An 18091-nucleotide genomic window follows, 5' to 3' on the forward strand; every position below is an offset into this window, starting at 1 on the left:
CTCAGTAACGCGGCCGGAGCGCCGTAAATGTTACAAATGTAATAAACTTGAATTTATTGATATCCATACGTTAGAAACAGATAAGCCTGGTCTGACCCCATCGCTACCGTTTTCATATACATGACGCCAAGGTCATAGCAGGCTTTAGGTAATTGCAAGGGGATTCGGCCCGTTTCCATGAAAACGGTCCCGGGTCAGCTGATGATCGCTCCTCCGCTCCAAAGATATTTGAGAAGGAGCCGCGGAGCAAATGCAGCATTGAGTAATGCAGTACTGAGTTGCCTTGGATAATTGGGTTAATAGAAACAATGGAGCAAGGCAACAAACACTCCTAGAGAATATGACATTTTTCAGCGCAGCTGATTTTTGTGAAAGAGTTTTAATTTCGGACAAAAGTGATGAAAAATGAAAAAATGATTGCTTGACCCAAATTAGGTCAGCAGTACATTCCTGCAAACGAAGAGAACGCATTGATGGCCACGAGACGAAGGCAATGAACTGCGATGCATCAACAGCAGCGAACCAGAGGCGGTGGACGAATGTCATGCAGTCATTTTTGTCCTGCTTTAGTATACTTTTTAACCATAGTGTCTACGCAAGAATGCGGAATGTAGAACAACCTGCTTGCTCGCTCATACTATCGACTAAGCCAGCCTAGTGCCTCGGGCCGACGAGCTCTTGGTCGCATATCCTTATTCTTAACCCCAACTTACACATCCCTTATTCCCACCTTATTTTCCCGAACCGTTCCTTACCGTCCCCTTTGTCCTCCCGCATAGCCTGGTTATCACGTCGGGTAAATACGGGCCAAGGAAATGCTTGGAGGCGCCGATTGCCGATGGAAATCCGTAAACCAAAGCAAATACAAGTACAAAGGTTCTGGGACGACTGGCGGTGGTTTCTGAGCAGGGATCTCGTGGCAGTGCCGGCTTGTGCCGCTTGTAAATATCAAAGTGTCCAGAAAGCAGCCTACTTGAGGTGAGGCTCGGAAAAAAACTTTTGCGGTTTTCGTAGATTAAGTCATAGTGGCCTGAGGTCACCAGTTTCAAAACGGCTAATGAAACCATATTCTCGCCCTTGACTGGAATTAATCTGGATAGAATTGGCGCAGAGAATCGTGAGTTTTCATTCGGCTGCCTGGCTGATGGCGGCGAAGCAGCGTGGTGTCTCAAAAAGGGAGCCCCTTAGTTTTAGTTGTGCAGTCCCTTAGTAGTGCGAGATTTATCCGTCCAGATGTCGGACGGCACCAGAACGACCATGACCAAAAACACACGGTCGCCTGCCGTATTTGACGACACGCCACCCGCTTACGTTCACAAGGTGTTCTGGCGGGGAAAATTTAACATGATGAACATAAATGTTTACCAGGGTATATTGTTGTTGCGGTATACATTCAACGCACATGATAATCAACATATTGCATTAAATGAAAGTTATCGCTGGTATATGACAAGACACAAAATGCTTACTATCAATTTACATCAAACCTTTATTATCGGTAGTCAGCTCGGTATATTGAACGCGTATCATTTTGAACATATAAACATTTTATTACCATCTTTTATAGAACAGATCTGTAATAGCGCTTCCCAAAAGTTTTTCGAAACCCATGGGACACCAGAACCTTGGAAATGCTGCACTTCTGCAGCTTCTGCTTCGGCTCACCGTGCTGTAGCGCTATCGTTAAGGTGTAGAAGTGTTGCTGGCGGTGTAGAGGCCTCCCCTCGCAAACGGTTAATGATAAAACCAAAACTTTGCCCGAATATTGCATCATATAGAGCGGAAATGTGTCAAAAGGAGACATACATATGACTCAGGATATTCCGAACCATTTTAAGGAAGGCATAATTGTCAGGTGGACATCTTTACGACAAAAACTAGACCGATCACAATATTTATTTCACAGGTTTGAATGACTCCTATCTACATTCCTTGAATTCTCGGGCAATCTGATGTGCAGTGCTTATCTCTATCAGTTTGCCGTTCGTGCCTGTCGAGTGAACGAACCAGTTCACTGGCAAATAAATGGGCACATGCCCCACATCGCCGGGCTACCGTTGCTGCTCCCTCTCTCCCTGTTGCCTAATTCTAACACGATACCCGATATGACAACATTACCAAGTTTCACTGTTTTGCATCGCAGTTCTTTGCAAACAGTTTCTTGTTTGCTGTTGTTAACAGGATAGGCAGGCACCAGTCCCGGCAACCTTGCCACAGTCACTTCAGACATAACCCTACAGAAATTGCCCGTCTCGATATCCAAGAAAGCACGGCACAACAACGAACCGCGGCGGTGTGCTTTTACACCTGTGCGTACCAGCTGTGGTGAAACGTCCGTTTTGGCTGCCATCCATCGCGGCCGTACAATACATGTCGGGGTGTCACCGACGTGGGTCCGCCGCCCCAGCTGCCCCAGCCGCCCCAGCCGAGCCAGCGGCCGGCAGCCGAGCGCCGAGGCGGGCTTCCGGTCGGCCCGCACGTCCGCGCCGGGCGCGCGGCGCCGCTTTTTGTTCTCGGCCCGGACGTGGTCTGAACGCGAAGTCGGTCACATCTCCGGCGCGTGGACCGTCGGTGGATGACCCCCGGTCGCTCGGGAGACGGCCGGGCGCTGCAGCCACTGCCACGGCGCCGATCGGCACGCTCCATCGCCGCTGGCATGACCACCCCTGCGAGCAATCCCCCACGCGAAGCCAATTGTCGCTCGGTGGGTCTCATACCCCGCAAAGCTCTGTCAGTGAGTGTACCGGCGGCCAGAGGCTGTACTCGTCGGCGGCCAGCGGGCGGCGCTCGGTGCCAGCTGGCGGCCGCGCGGGCCGCAGTATCAGCTGGGAGCGCCAGGGGAGGGTCGCGCAGCGTCGTCCCGCGGTTCGCGCGCAGCTGTCTGCGCGAGCCAGGCCCGGCCGTGAGCTGCGTCACACGTGCAGTGCGGTGCCCGTACGCGGCGCGCGGGCGGCTGCCGCGTCACTCGGCGCGACGCGCTCCAGCGGCGGCCACGGGGTGCGCGCTGCTCACCGCCGGCGGCGCGCGGCGGCATGGGTCTGCCGGAGCTCAAGAGCATCAGGAAGTTCGGCCTGGGACGGCGCAGCCTCAAGGAGCCGGAGAGGAGGTGAGACCGGTGGCGGACGGCGCTTCGTCTGGCCGCGCCTGCCGTCCCGCTCGGCCCGTCCGCGCCGGGTTGCGTCGGCCGGCGTCGAGACTTCGCTGCCGAGGAACCGTTAGTCGTCAGTGATACGGGTGAGGGTAGACCGTTCGGTGCTCGATGGGGTGGGAGTGTCCTGGGTGCAATGGAGACGCGGGTGCGTCGGATTTGTCGTCCCTCGGGTAGTGAACCTTTGCGTGTTTCCAAGTTCTGCCACCCGCACGTGTATCGATCGCAGATGCTGATGGCTGAGTGAGCGAGCGCGCTTCCTCGTACCGCTATCATGTCGCGCGGACATGCCCGGGCAGGGCTGGCGCGCGGGTGGAGAATCTCTGCGGAAACGGACTTCCGAACGGATGGAACATAGCCGCCAGGGCCTACGGTACCGGATGGCTTGCCGTTGGAGCTTATCATTGGTGCAACGGTGATGCCTGAAAGGGAAGAGGCTTCAAAAGGGCTTCGGTTCTTTCACTTTCGGGGGCTCACATACCTCGGGATATTCAAGCGTATTATCCACTGCACTCGCATCGATGGGCTGCAGTCGCGTCGTACTGCGTCGCTGGGTCTCCGGCACTGGACTGCGCTCACATCGATGGGCTGCAGTCGCGTCGTACTGCGTCGCTGGGTCTCCAGCACTGGACTGCACTCACATCGATGGGCTACAGTCGCGTCGTACTGCGTCGCTGGGTCTCCAGCACTGGACTGCACTCACATCGATGGGCTGCAGTCGCGTCGTACTGCGTCGCTGGGTCTCCAGCACTGGACCGCGCTCGCATTGATGGGCTACAGTCGCGTCGTACCGCGTCGCTGGGCTTCCAGCACTGGCAAGCCTGTACGCCGCCGCCCGGGTGGTCCCTATTATAGGGACTGCTCCACATTTGTATGAGGTTTAGGACTGGGATAGCCAGTTTGATCAACTTTCCGTGAAACTCACCACCATGTCTTTTATGAGGCCCTGTAGTTTTTGAGTTGGATGCAAGGGAAATTGTGCAGAGTATTGGGCGCGGCCTATCTGAAGGTCACCCAGAAATGGATGACAGCGTAGAAGTGTCGGGCAAGTACCACACCTCATGATCTGATACATGCCCATGGCCAAGAAAAGCATGGTCTCCTTTGCGGTCGCATTGCGCTGATGCTGCATTGATGTCTCAACCACAGAAGCCAATTGGCTGATAGTCCGGTGTTGCTACTGACTGCGTCTCACGTGATTTCAGATCTCACGTGGCATTGAGTATGCTGCAAAAGGCACAAACACTAGGTCTTCGAGCATATCTGAAATCCACCAAAAGAACCGTACAAACTGGCATCAGTGTGTAATTGCGGCATCGTCCTGTTCAATCGTAGGTGTAAGATGCAAGATGCCAGTGGTCATTCAACCCAGCCCACACTTTTGACAAAAAGGAGCGTGATTGGTTTAGCGGCCCATGGCAACATGTCCGCCTTCGCGCACTCTGCTCCCTCAGTATGCTCACGATCTCCTTCAAACTATGCCTTGGTCGTGAGGATCCAAAGGCTGGTTCTTCGACGGCTTGTCCACATACTTCAGGTAGCTTTGATAGAACAGCTTTCCGTGAGGCAACCAAATGATGGCATTACCAGTCCTCTATTTGTTCGATAGAACAGTTTTCCGTGAGGCAACCAAACGATGGCATTACCAGTCCTCTGATTTGTTTGATAGAGCAGTTTTCCGTGAAGCAATCAAACTATGGCATTACCAGTCCTCTGATTTGTTTGATAGAGCAGTTTTCCGTGAAGCAATCAAACTATGGCATTACCAGTCCTCTGATTTGTTTGATAGAACAGTTTTCCGTGAGGCGACCAAACGATGACGTTACCAGTCCTCTGGTTTGTTTTTAAAGAAGTTCAGTATTTAGAATAGTTTTTGACATTCCAAACTAACTGAATCACGGCAAGTGAAGTTTTTCTGCCAGATTACATGCCTTGACCCGACACCTCTCAATGTTAAATGGTACTTTTGACTGTACCATGCGACCGGCCGTCGCCGGCGTACTTCCGTCCCGGCACGGCCACGAGACCGGACGGGGGCGTCCCGGCACGGTCACGAGATCGGACGGGGGCGTCCCGGCGCGGTCATGAGGACCGGACGAGGGCGTCCCGGCACGGCCACAGGACCGGACGGGGGCGTCCCGGCACGGCCACGAGACCGGACGAGGGCGTCCCGGCGCGGTCACGAGACCGAACGAGGGCGTCCCGGCACGGTCACGAGACCAAAAAAGGGTGCCCGGCATCCCGGGCACGGCCCATACCGGAAGAGGGCTCCCGGCACAGCCACAGACCGTACGAGGCGTCCCGCCCACAGCCACAGGACCGACAGTAGGGCGTCCCGGCACGGCCACAGGACCGGACGAGGGCGTCCCGGCACGGCCACAGGATCGGACGAGGGCGTCCCGGCACGGCCACAGGACCGGACGAGGGCGTCCCGGCACGGCCACAGGACCGGACGGGGGCGCCCCGGCACGGCCACAGGACCGGACGGGGGCGCCCCGGCACGGCCACAGGACCGGACGGGGGCGGCCGCCCGCCGCGTCGCCTTTGTCGCCGGGCTGCAGCTGACAAAGCCGGTGACCCGCGGGGTCAGCGCGCGCGCCGATCACAGCCCGATGACCTCGGGCTGTCTCCGGGCCATTAGGCGCCAGACGGGGGACCCGTGGGCGACACCGGGCCGACGGCGGCTTGGCTGGAGATGACAGCGAGCCGGTGAATGTTGTGAGCTCGTGAGACGTGTGTGTCCGCGGGGGTTTGTCGGCATTTGTCCTGCGTTCAGACCACCTGGGAGTCTGAGGTGGTGGATCGGCATTTCAAGGGCGCCAAACAGTCTAGGGGCTCCGGTACAACCAGGGGGATGAGAAACGGACCTGTGCCCCCTTTTACGTTGAGGAGCCCAAAACGGTACAGGGACACGGAGACAGTCAAGAGGACCCCTTGACGATCAATAGATAAGATGGTTGATGGTGGCGAAGACCGCTCTGGACACCGAAGGGGCCCACCGACGGAATCATCAAGCCTGAATGCGGATGGGTCCCTGGACACTAAAGGGCTCTTAGAGGTGAGGGCCAAGGGATGGACGGTCAAGGGATCTGAGGCCAACGCATCCGAAGCAGTCAAACAGCCCCGAGATGGCGAGGAGACGCCAGCGAGTGAGATGGCCGACAGACGCCGGCGAGTGAGATGGCCAGGAGACACCGGCGAGTGAGATGGCCAGGAGACACCGGCGAGTGAGATGGCCGACAGACGCAGAAGCGACGGCTTAACTCCCAAACGCGGCAGCAGCAGAAGTGACTCGAAGGATCCCTGACGATCAAGGGGCACAACACGATCACGAGTCCCCATGACGATCAGGAATCAAGAGACGGCCAAAGACCCCGCCATTATCAAGGTCGCTTGGGATGGCCAAGGTGCATTGCGACGACCAGGGCGCATTGCGACGGAAGAATCTCAGAACGCTTGAATAGCCCATCATCGGTGGACGTCCGCGCGTTGTTGCCAGACCCTACACAAGCCATGCTCAGTAGAACATATGGCCCGTGTAGCAATGTCCAGGCCATATATAGACCGAATTTAGACAAGCACAAACCATGCGGCAACCATGCCTGAACTCAACGGCGTTGGAGCTTCTGGAACATCTCGAAACTTGGACGGTGCGTAGTCCTCAAATTGACTGGGTAGACCAAACGCATCATACTGAGTCTATCATGCAAGGTTAAGGTGGACCAGAGACGGCCATTTAGGATTGCTATTGACATGCTGCTGAAACTAAGTCGTTCGTCTTGATGTCAGCTTAAATGTGATACCTTGCTCGTCTCTAGGAGTAATTGCATATTTACCGAGTGGCTACATGCCATTTTCAACGATAGGAGCCGATGAACTTAACATGCCTGTTTACTTAGGTGGCGTAATCTGCGCCTTGTCATGCACTGGTTGCACAAACTCCGTTTGGGGCGGGCGAAGATATGGCGCTATGGTAAGCGGGCCGTTATGAGCAGGAAATGTGATCCTTGAAGGCCTGCATCTGAGACGCCCGGCTGAGACGCTCTCCAGGATTGCCATGCGGCGTGACCGGTCGTCTGGAGTACATCTGGCGCTATGAGGTCACCACCCGGCGCCGGGCCGGGCCGGGTTCGCTGCCGATCTCGGCGGCTGGGCGGAAGCAGCGCCCCTGGCGGGGGCCCCCGCAGCTGCGGCCGTCAGAGGCCCGCCGCCGCCGCCGCCGCCGCCGCGTCTGCGACGCCGCCGCCGGCCACTGCGGTACACAAGGCCGGTCGCCGCGGCGCAGGACACGGACAATTCGCCGCACTTGGTCGGCAGACTGTGTGATCGTCGCACAAGCGCTGGTATGGCAGGGCGTGGCTGGCAGACGGCAGGGCGGCGCAGGACACGGACAATTCGCCGCACTTGGTCGGCAGACTGTGCGATCGTCGCACAAGCGCTGGTGTGGCAGGGCGTGGCTGGCAGACGGCAGGGCGGCGCGAGGAATGAGCGTCGGCGGTCTGCCCTGGTCACAACGGTCCAGTGGGGCGACAGAACGCCGGCGCTGCGGCTCGGATGGCTGCGGCCCGGGGCGGCGCCGGCGCTTGCAGACAGCGCGGTTTGCGGGGACGAATGGTGGTGCCGCTCTGGCTCGGCCAGCTGCAGCGCGTGCACATTGTACACCTCTGCAGGTCTGCAGAAGCCGAGCCGCAGCATCGGTCATCCCCGACCTGCCAGTCCCGGCCTTCCTTCCGCCTTCATAGAGCGGCACAGCGGAATGGGGAGGAAATCACATATACGTGGAGAGGAGGGAAAGAGAGTAGAATAGAGCGAGAGAGAGAGGGAGAGAGAGGGAGAGGAGGGGGAGAAGGAGGATGGCATGCGCACGGGGAAAGGAGAATAAGACAATGTGTGGTGAGGAATAGCATATCCCAGGAGATGAGAGCGAATCATGTTTTTACTTTTGGCTTCACGCAACGTCATGTAGTTAACGCCTTTCTGTTCCCATAGGCGGCGGGGGGGGGGGGGAGATGGGTATGCCCGGCTTCGGCCTTCCCTCGATACGGTGGCGGAGCGGCCCAAATGCGAAACATTGCAACAGCCATCAATTACCACGTGCACGTTAAGCCCCATGACATGGCGCTGCGGTCCATATAAGGAGAGGCGCAGCCGCCCCGAACTCTGCGGTCGCTGGGCGGCTCGTTAGAGGTGGCGCGCCTGCCGCCAACACGACTACGGCCGGAGCTGCCCCAGCGCCAGCCGCCAACGCGACTACGGCCGGAGCTGCCCCAGCGTCAGCCGCCAACACGACCACGGCCGGAGCTGCCCCAGCGTCAGCCGCGAACAGGACCACGGCCGGAGCTGCCCCAGCACCAGCCGCCAACAGGACTGCGGCTGGAGCTGCCCCAGCCGGCGCCGCCTGGCAACAGCCCGTGAGGCGCGGGCGGCGGAGCGTCTCCTTCAGCGGCGCACACACTTTCACGGCGACAGGTCAACCTCGGGATGCCCCCAGACCCGGCCGTCGGCGTAATTATAGAGCTTCCCTCGCGGTAGACATTGTCATGCCCACAGCTGCCCGCCGTCCAAGACGTCGTGGTGGCGCTCGCGGGTTTTGGGCAGCGTTTGGGAGCTTTATTATTCTGTAAATCCATGCGTCAAGCTCGGAGAAGTCATTCCTGCGTTGATGTCAGTGAGGCAACGGGTATGGGGCACCCGCTCATATTCGGCGAAAGCGCTGCGCCCGTTTAAATATGGGTGACTGCAGAGGCGAAATGTGCCATCTCGTGAACGGCAGCACTTATGTGTATCATACATCCGTCATGGTGACATGGCAGTCCTGGACGACACGGCTTCGCTGTCGATCACAGCTCACCCTGGCGGCCATCAGTCTGCCGGCCGTCTGTCTGTCTGCCTGTCTGGTGCACCTGGCACCAGCCTCGGCGCCCAGCGCGGACAAGGCGCTAACTCGCTTCACAAGTCATCTTTTTTGTCGGTGGTAACCTGATATTCTCTATATGGCAGCCCGATGCGCGCGATATGGCAACTCCGGTTTGCGCCGTTACCGGTTCCTGGCGGCGTCGCCGCTGGTGCTGGGCGCGTTGGGATTTGCCCGAACCTGGAGAGCCTCTCAGGCGCCTGGCGGCGGCGCGTTCGTGCGCGCTGCGCCGTGTTTTGCCGCTGCTCGCCCGGCGGCCGAGGCGTGCAGCCGGCCCTCAGTGTTGGCGAGTCGTGTGACCGAATACAAAATGCAAATAATCAGGCTCTCGGGCGTGATTTGTTTACACGGCGGCGACGCGCGCCGGCGGTGCCCGGCGGCGGGGCGGGCGGTGGGCGGCCGGAGCGGGGCACCTGCGCCGCACTTGACGCCGGTCGCGGCGGCGCAGGGTCTGCACCGTTCGCCGCCGCGCACCGTTGACGTCCGGCGCGTAGCCGACTGGCGCTGTCTCTGCGGCTGCCGTCACTCTCGCCGCTGGCTGTCTCGCAGGCTGATGGCTGGCGCTGTCTCTGCGGCTGCCTTCACTCTCGCCGCTGGCTGTCTCGCAGGCTGATGGCTGGCGCTGTCTCTGCGGCTGCCGTCACTCTCGCCGCTGGCTGTCTCGCAGGCTGAGCTCACACTCGCCGCTGGCTATCTCGCAGGCTGATGGCTGGCGCTGTCTCTGCGGCTGCCGTCACTCTCGCCGCTGGCTGTCTCGCAGGCTGATGGCTGGCGCTGTCTCTGCGGCTGTCGTCACACCCACAGCTGGCTGTCTCGCAGGCTGATGGCTGGCGCGGGCTCCGACCGCGGTGCCCGGCCGGTCAGCGGCCAGTCTGGTGAAGGACGCACAGACCCGACCGGGCACTCGCGTGATCTTGGCACGGTCTGACTAACCGAGATGTGGTCTGAGATCGATCGTGACCTGATGATAATCTGGTCACGGAACCGAACTCGTGATGGCGCGATCTCAGACCGCGCGCGACCCGGTGATAGCCTGGGTCAGAGGCCTTTTGCGGTCTCGTGCTGCTGAAATCTCAGGTCCGTCTTGATTTGCTCACAGTTGGTGGGAGGCAGGCAGGGGAGGGGGTAACGTGAGGTGTGGTCTGAGGTCCAAAGTGATGTGACTGATGTGACGGGACCTGGCCTGGACATTACCTGCAGCAAATAGGCGCCCAGCGCCTTACGTCTTCCGTCAGCTCGTGTGTTGGACAGCACACCCACACAGTCAGTCCTTGTGTCCGACAGCAGACCCATACAGTCAGCCCATGTGTCCGACAGCAGACCCATACGGTCAGCCCGTGACCTCGCCGATTTTGGCAGCCGGGCGCGCGCGCTCACCCGGCCCGGCATGATTCAGAGGTCGCGCATGACTTCCTCTCCCTCGCCCCCCGCCCCACCCCCCGCCACCACTTTGACGTCACTCCTGTTCGCATGCAGATCTAAAGCTGTGTATGGGCATGGCGGAAGCGGCTGGCGTGGGGCCGCCCGCCGGCGCCGCCGTTTGTCACCCCATTGAGACGTCGGCGGCCGAATGGTCCGGTGGGGCGCGACCGGGGTCAAGGAGGCGCAGCCGACCGCGTCAAGTGCCGGGGCTAGGGGAGGCGAGGGAGTGGCACGCTCGGTAGCGGACCGGCGGTTGGCCGGTTCTCCTCACCAAGAGGGACCGTCAGCCGAGCAGTCTGGATGGCAAGGGGCGGACGTGGGCAGCAGTGTCGTGACGTGCCGGTCGCCGGTCTGCCGGCGGTTGGTCGGTCCTCCTCACCAAGAGGGACCGTCGGCCGAGCAGTCTGGATGGCAAGGGGCGGACGTGGGCGGCGGTGTCGTTACGTGTCGGCCGGCGGTTGGTCGGTCCTCCTCACAAGAGGGACCGTCAGCCGAGCAGTCTGGATGGCAAGGGGTGGACGTGGGCGGCGGTGTCGTGACGTGCCGGTCGCCGGTCGGCCGGCGGGCCGCGGGCCGTCTCGGCCGCAGCGGCCCCTGCGGAGGTCAAGCCCGGTACCGCACTGCGGTCCGCCGCCGGCGCCGGCCTCCGTCTCAGCCGCGGCCCGCCTAATGGGACGGCTGGCCGGCCGGGGCCGCCGGCGCCGCCGACGTATTAGGGGCGGCCGCGGCCCACCCAGCCACGCCGGCTGCTCGGCGCGGCCTGCAGCAGAGCCGGAGCCGGTCCTAGCTCCGGCCGTAAGGGCATCGCGAGTGTTGGGCGCCGCCGCGAATCACGGCCCGGCACGGCATGCGGGCACGACCTGCCGACAGATCGCGGCTGGCTGCAATCTTCACGCCATCTGAGGAAGTTTTAATGCCACATCTGGTGTCTGGCTAGACTTTTATGCACGGGCTATTTCTTATGATAGCAAAATTAATGTGCATCTGAAGTGGAGGCGTCGATAATCCAATGCATGGCCAAGGCTGACTGCGACTCGAGTGAGTGTTGTTTGCACACGTTTGTCCGCTTGATGCGGAAATCTTAACAGTATAATTTTCAGGAAATGTATGGTTGGATCGTTTCTGGCGCCGCCAACATTACAGCGTGTATCGTGGTCATCCAGCTCACGTGCTGAGTCCGTGCTGCCACCTGCTGACCGCTCTGATCTGCCACTCCTCAGTACCGTCAGCAAATATCCAGAAATGGTGGCGTGCTGCTCTATTCCGCGGCCATGTTTGCACGGACGCTGACCTCGCCGCCCAACCGTCCCGAACCACGCAGTAATGTGGCCTCAGTCTGTTGGCCAAACAAACTCTGACGGATTTGCGTCTTCCCACGCCTCGCCGCCAAGCGACTGGCCTTGGACGTGGCCCCGCACTGTCGCGGGAACGTCACCGCACTTGCTCGCGCAACAATTTGGAAGCAATGCGCCCATCGTCGTTCACTGTCAGGTCTTACGGCAGATGCGCTGCCGAGATGGGGAGAAGGGAAGGGAGGAATGCCTCATTTAGGCCCGCATTTTTCTTTAAGCTCCGTGGAAGCCTCCTAAAAATATTAAAATTCTCGCGGCCAGCTCGCGCTTGGTTCTGCCTCCCCCCAAATCCTGGTTACGCCCCTGTCGCACGGCGTTTGACTCATTTCGCCAACAGCATCGCCATCATTGCAGTCTTTGTGTGGCTATAAACAACTGTAGTCTACGTCAGCGTCCCTTGGCTGTCGTCCAGTGGATAATGCGTGTAAGTCTTGCTGACCACCCGTCGACCACCTGTCATCTGCAGTGTTCTCAAGTTCAGTCGGCAGCATGAGAATTGAGGGGCGTTTGTTTAACGCATTTTTGCTTCCCGCTGTGATGCCTTGTTGCGTACTCTGTCTGGCCAAGCGTGTCATGCTGGTCAGCGCTGTAGCTGAAGGCACAGTGATCACGCTCTGTTCTATTCGAGGAGGTGGAAGCAGCCAATACTGAAACGTTTTGCAATGCTTCAGCAACAGCGCTTCTCGACAGGACAAGACGGCACAAGAATGTTTGCGCAGTTGAAAACAGGTCCGCAGCGCGGATTGATGACTGTTTTTCCCGTGACAGCGTGCCCTCCATAGCTTAAGCTTAGAGAGAGGCCCAAGATGACTCCGGATCGCGAAAGAGCTTCAATGTGTGAATCAGACAGGCACTGTCGAACAGGCTGCGCCTTGGCGTACCCGCGATGTTCGAAGGCCTCCTGGCCTGAAAGGACTCGTCTTTGACACGAGACTGCGATGTTCGAAGACTCCTGCTCTGCGGGGACTCAGTCTGTGACCCGAAAATTGACTGTCCTAAGTGACTGTCAAGCCAACCCACCGGAAACCATGGACTCGGTGGTGACCAGGTGGCCAGGGGTCCGTGAAGGGCCCAAATCGCTTTGAAACGATGAAACTTCAAAACTGTCGAAGGATTTGCAGCATTCAGGAAACGCCCAGTCCGATTACAGTTCTTGAAATGGTTCGTAAAGCCCACACAGCGCCTATTTTTAACGTCACTCTCGTGGTCAAGAACAATGAGTGGGAATATCAGGCCACAAAACTCAGATATTCCAGTCAAGGGCGGTTGTGTAATTTCAAAGCCAACTTCTGGAGGACTCTGACGAAATCCCTGGATTTATCTTATTATGATGAATGTCTAGACGGGTTGTTATTTTCCGAATCGCCCGTGAGCTTCGTAACACTGGGAGGTTACGAAGCTACCAAAGGCCTGAGACTATCCAGGGATTCAAGATAATTGAGAATAGTCGATCTGTCCATGCCATGTCCCCATCGTTGGTTTGCCAGCCTGCCCGCGCCAGCCTCATATCCTGCCATATGATGCTGCTTCATTTCCTGCAAGCGTGCGGAGCTAGAAAAGGCTTGCGGCATTGCAGAGACTCATGATCAAGTGCGCAAAGCTGGGAGTTTTCAATCTCGGTCATTTGTTATGATTTCTTTGGATCTGGGGCGGGTGCTCACCGCGTTTCTTACATCGCACATGCACATTTCTAATTACGCCTGCTAGTGCACACGCTCTGCTCTAAGAAATATGGTCGTATGGTTTGTACTGCGAGGTGCGCTATGCAACTGTGCGCTTTGGGGCGGCTTAAACACAGCTCATGCAGAGAGCAAAAACATGCCAGCTTTTGCACGGCCGGTTACTCACCAAGGCTGGCGTTTGGCACCCGTCGTTTGGCGTGAAAGGCCTCACTCTGTTACACTCCGACCTAAAACAATGCAGAATGTAGAGAGCCATCACGGGCACTCCGGCGGCGTTACCCCCATGACTACATCCAGCACTCAACGATGCACCACCCTCCAACAGCAGTCAGTTTTTAGCTCACCTCCCCCGCCGTGCATCACCGTTTCCATGCCTGGAGTGTGCCTCGCGCCGGGAGCATTCCGAGCCTGATGAGGGCGACTCGCCGCCTGTCAAGAGGCTCCTTTCACCGGCAAGGCGTGCTGCGGTTCAACAGCGGTCGGAGCGCGCCCATAGCCGACCCTTAGTTTGTGCAGGCCACTGCTCCGTCGGTCGAGATCTCCGAGCAGCTGGCTGCGTCTGTGTGGGCGTGCGCCGACCACCGCAGGGTAGCGCCTTTCGCCACTTCAATTACTGTCCGGCGTCTGGGCGCACCGCTCGTTTTATCGGCCATTTGAATTGCATCGACGTCGGCGACGGCCAGGGACGCGCACTGATGTCGCCCGGCTCGGCTGCCGGGGCTGGCCGTAAAAGGCGCCGGGCCTCGCAGCCGGTGGCCTGTGTTGGGCGCTTCGTTTGAGCCGAGAATGGCGCGTTGCCGCCGCCCGCCCTCGGCACCGAGGCCATGCCGGAGGTCACCGGGTCCGCCCGAGGTCAGCAGCCGTCGCCAGAGGTCACGTGGTCCTCGCGGGATCAGCAGCAGTCGCCAGGGGTCGCGTGACCAGCCTCAGGCCGTCAGCGCTCACCAGGGGTCGATCCGAGGTCAGCGGGTTCGCTTCGGGCCACCTGACTCGCCAGAGGTCTGCGCCGTCACCGGAGGTCACGCCGCTGACACGCCGGAGAAGTCGGTCCCGGCAGCCGCGGTGTTGTCGTTTGGTTGGCTTTGGTACGGGGAGCGGCACGGACCTGGCGCCAGCCATCCGTGGGCCTGGGCCCGGCGCCATAACGCAGCTGGAGCTTCTTTTATTGCCTGACCTGGGCACCGCGATCCACACCCATCTGTCTGATCCGGGGCGCGTCAGCCGGATCGGGGCGCTCTTCAACGAGAGACACGGCAGAGGAACGGAGTGAGGAAGAGGGAGGTCCGTGGACGGGAAGCACCGTGTGCCCCTTGACAGTTCACAGAGGAGGGGACAGTGCGGTCTACGGTCCGGTAGGGGATTCAAAATTGTCGCCAGTGGCTGGAAAGGGCCGGAAGACCTGGCCGCAGTCGGCTCGGTCCCGCCGGAAGCTCGACCCGCTTCTGCGGGAGGCCCAGCTGCCCCCCGCCGGCCGGCGAGAGCGGCATATCGGGCGATCGGGCCGGCGTCGCTGCCCTATACGTCGCTCGTGCATATTTCATGGCGCGCGAGAGGCGAGATGACGGCGTGATTGGCGGTGCAGTCTGCTGGTCGCCGGCTGAGGTCGCTCGGCTCGGACGGCAGGGGGAGGGGAGCAGGGCGCCCACGCGGTCTGGCCACTGCAGTCGGACTGGCCACTCGACGGCGGCGGGGAGGGGCAGGGGGGGGGGGGGGTGGCAACCGGTCCGCGCTCGACCCGGCGCACGGGGCTTGGCTATTTGTCAGGATGTCACGAGGTTGGCAGAATGAAGAAGTGATGGTAAAAGTGGTGACGACATCTGTTGTTCGAATGCAGCGGGGTGTTGTTCTGAAACTTTGCGACAACATCCGCTGTCAAAATGACTTTATGTGACCGGCATCTTTGTCGTAGAATGCCTGTAACAGTGCTCTGGGATCACCGGTTCATGGATTGACTCAAACTAAGAGGACCTAAGTGTGACCCGGTGTCGTTTGGGATTTAAACCCTGTGTTTAGTTATTTGATTCAGTCAACCTCTTGCTTGTGAACTTGTTTTAAGATATAGACATAGCCAGGGGACAAAAGGGTTGCCCCCCTTAGCTGAGTGGCTTACGCTAGATGTTGACCCCCTAGCCGAGTGGCTTACGCTAGATGTTGACTTCTCAGCCGAGTGGCTTACGCTGGATGTTGACCCCTTAGCCGAGTGGCTTACGCTAGATGTTGAACCCCTTAGCCGAGTGGCTTACGCTAGATGTTGACCCCTTAGCCGAGTGGCTTACGCTAGATGTTGACCCCTTAGCCGAGTGGCTTACGCTAGATGTTGACCCCTTAGCCGAGTGGCTCGCGCTAGATGTTGAGCGATTTCGCAGTAATTTGGTCCCAATGCCCAGGATTTTGAAAGCAATTTTACAGTTGCTGTCTCCTCTCCCGAGCAATATTTTGGCCACTTGTCTGGCTTAAGATGAACTGTTCACTCGGTATGTCACAAACATCACTGTAGAATTACTATAACGATGTCTTTTATAGGGAATAAAAGCACGCTAACGAATCACAGGAACGTAATGGCTTCACAACTTTTTGAAACTGTGTGTTGACCTCACGGTAAGCCCATGCTTAGTAAGTAAGCTCTTATTTTTCGCTGTTTTTTTATTCATGTGCAGTGTGCATCCATGTTGCAACGAACACCCGTCTTAGATGTAACCCGATCCAGATGGTATTTACATCCCGCCTGAAATGATTTTCAATGTTCAAGTGGGGTACTGCGGTGAAAGCGGAATGCTTTAGTCGAATCGATTAGTCACTCTCGGAAGGTAGTTTAATGGTCTTGATTCCATCCTCCAATCTTGAAATACGTCTTCATAATTGGAGGCCGCGGTAGTGGGACGGAGTTGAAACTGGTTACCAATCCATCAGCGGTTTCCCCATAGATATTTGGAGAAAGGCATGAGATCCAACGAGGCAGGAAGACGGCGGTCCAGGTCCTGCTTGTGACAATATGCAGTAGCTGGAAACGGACTTGTTTGTCCGAAAGGTCATGTTTGTTGCTGTAGCGAAGGCCAGGTATCACCAAGTGTGTTTATGGACTGAGCCCGAAAGCTTTGTTACGTTTGCCAATGCTCCCCGACGGCTAAGCAGGCGCGGGGCCGGCAGTCTGCACACCATTCTTGATTTGTACGCCTCAACTGGGGAGCTGGCGCCTGATCCTCGCCGTCAGGGATCCTGTCCATGGCACCCCGGCACCAGCGTCCGCATCCGCACACGATAGCGCTCTGACCTCGCGGTAATGCTCTGGTATCCGCGCCCCGCCCTCCGGCCCGACAGGTCCCGAAAGGGATCTGCTAATCTGGCAGCGCGGATTCCGGCACGGAACCTGGCAACCTGCCGTTTCCCGTGACTTAGCGTCGCTTAGCAACTGCAGCCCGCCAGCGGTGCAAGGAAGGACTGCAGTTAACCGATGGCAGAGCGCTTCATCCATCGTGATACGGTCTCGATGCAATTAGATAGATAAGTTGTATATCTTGGGAAGGAGCTGAGCTTCGTCATTCATCTTTTGAACATTCTCATTTTGATTATGCTTTTAAGGACGACCTAATTGATCCCTGTCATTACCCTGATTGATCGATGTCCCTGAATGCACCTCATGATGGCAGATAACGTTACTATATTTGATCGCACATGATCAAGACTGCGCGTTAAACAGATTCCAGGCAGGCGCCTGCTGTGCAGCTATTTGTCTCAATTCATGCCCCGCGGAACTCGCTTGTATGTTCAAGTCCATATGTAAATGCTGTCTGGTTGATTCAATGGGCCCATCTCGTTAAGATCATCCATTCACCAATTCTGCTAAATCACTCGAGTCTAATATGGTATCGCATGCTTGCGAATAGTGAAAAATGGTCTATTAATTCAGAGGCAGCAGGGTGAACGCAAATGTTATCCCGCAGCCGTGCCAAACGAGCGACCGGCGTGGTGTTTAAAAGGCGGTCATCCATTCAGGTGCGCTGCCTGCGCCGCCGGCGGCCGCCGCCGCTGCCCGGCGGCGCCGGCTGATCACCGTCCCGCCTCTCTCCGCTCTCTCGATCCGTCATGAATTCATTCAGCGGCCGTTGGCGCGGCTCACATTAAAAACGCATCGTGTGTGTGTGACCCGCAGGTGCTGGCAGTCGGCGCAGAGCGCGGCCACCACCGGCCGCCTGCCGACATCGCTGGCGGCCACTGCCGACCGCGACCCGGCCGTGCTGCGCGCCTACACCACACCCAACATCTGCGTCCAGGGTGGCCGCATCGAGTTCATCCGCGCGCCGGCGGCGGCGGCACGCAGGGAGCTCCGCGATGACGCCGCCGCCGCCGCCGCCGCCGGGGAGCGGGGCACCGGCGTGCCGCGCCCGGTCCGCGCCTCCCGGGACGAGCAGGCACCCGGCGACGAGCGACGCGAGGGGGCGCCCGTCAGCGACAGACAGCACCGGGCCGCCGCTGCCGTGAGAGGTGATGACAGCGCCAACGGGACGTCCCTGAAAGACAGGAGGCTGCATGAGGAGCTGTCTGTCAGAGGAAAGGACTCGCTCAAAGCAAGGCC

The 18091-nt window shown here is 58.6% G+C and overlaps 1 protein-coding gene across 1 annotated transcript in view; it reads left to right on the plus strand.

The window, feature by feature from the left end:
• Positions 1 to 2853: 2853 nt before the first annotated feature.
• LOC119105485 (uncharacterized) overlaps positions 2854 to 18091 on the plus strand; it is a 59724-nt gene continuing 44486 nt past the window's right edge. Inside the window, exons 1-2 of the mRNA XM_037228952.1 lie at positions 2854 to 3106; positions 17669 to 18091. The exon at positions 17669 to 18091 is cut by the window's right edge and continues 247 nt beyond it. Coding sequence (XP_037084847.1) covers positions 3033 to 3106; positions 17669 to 18091 — 497 coding nt within the window. The 5' untranslated portion in view covers positions 2854 to 3032. The remainder of the gene's footprint in view (positions 3107 to 17668) is intronic.

Source organism: Pollicipes pollicipes, unplaced genomic scaffold (assembly GCF_011947565.3).
Source record: "Pollicipes pollicipes isolate AB1234 unplaced genomic scaffold, Ppol_2.1 Scaffold_6138;HRSCAF=7277_pilon_pilon_pilon, whole genome shotgun sequence".
Lineage (NCBI taxonomy): Eukaryota > Metazoa > Arthropoda > Thecostraca > Pollicipedomorpha > Pollicipedidae > Pollicipes > Pollicipes pollicipes.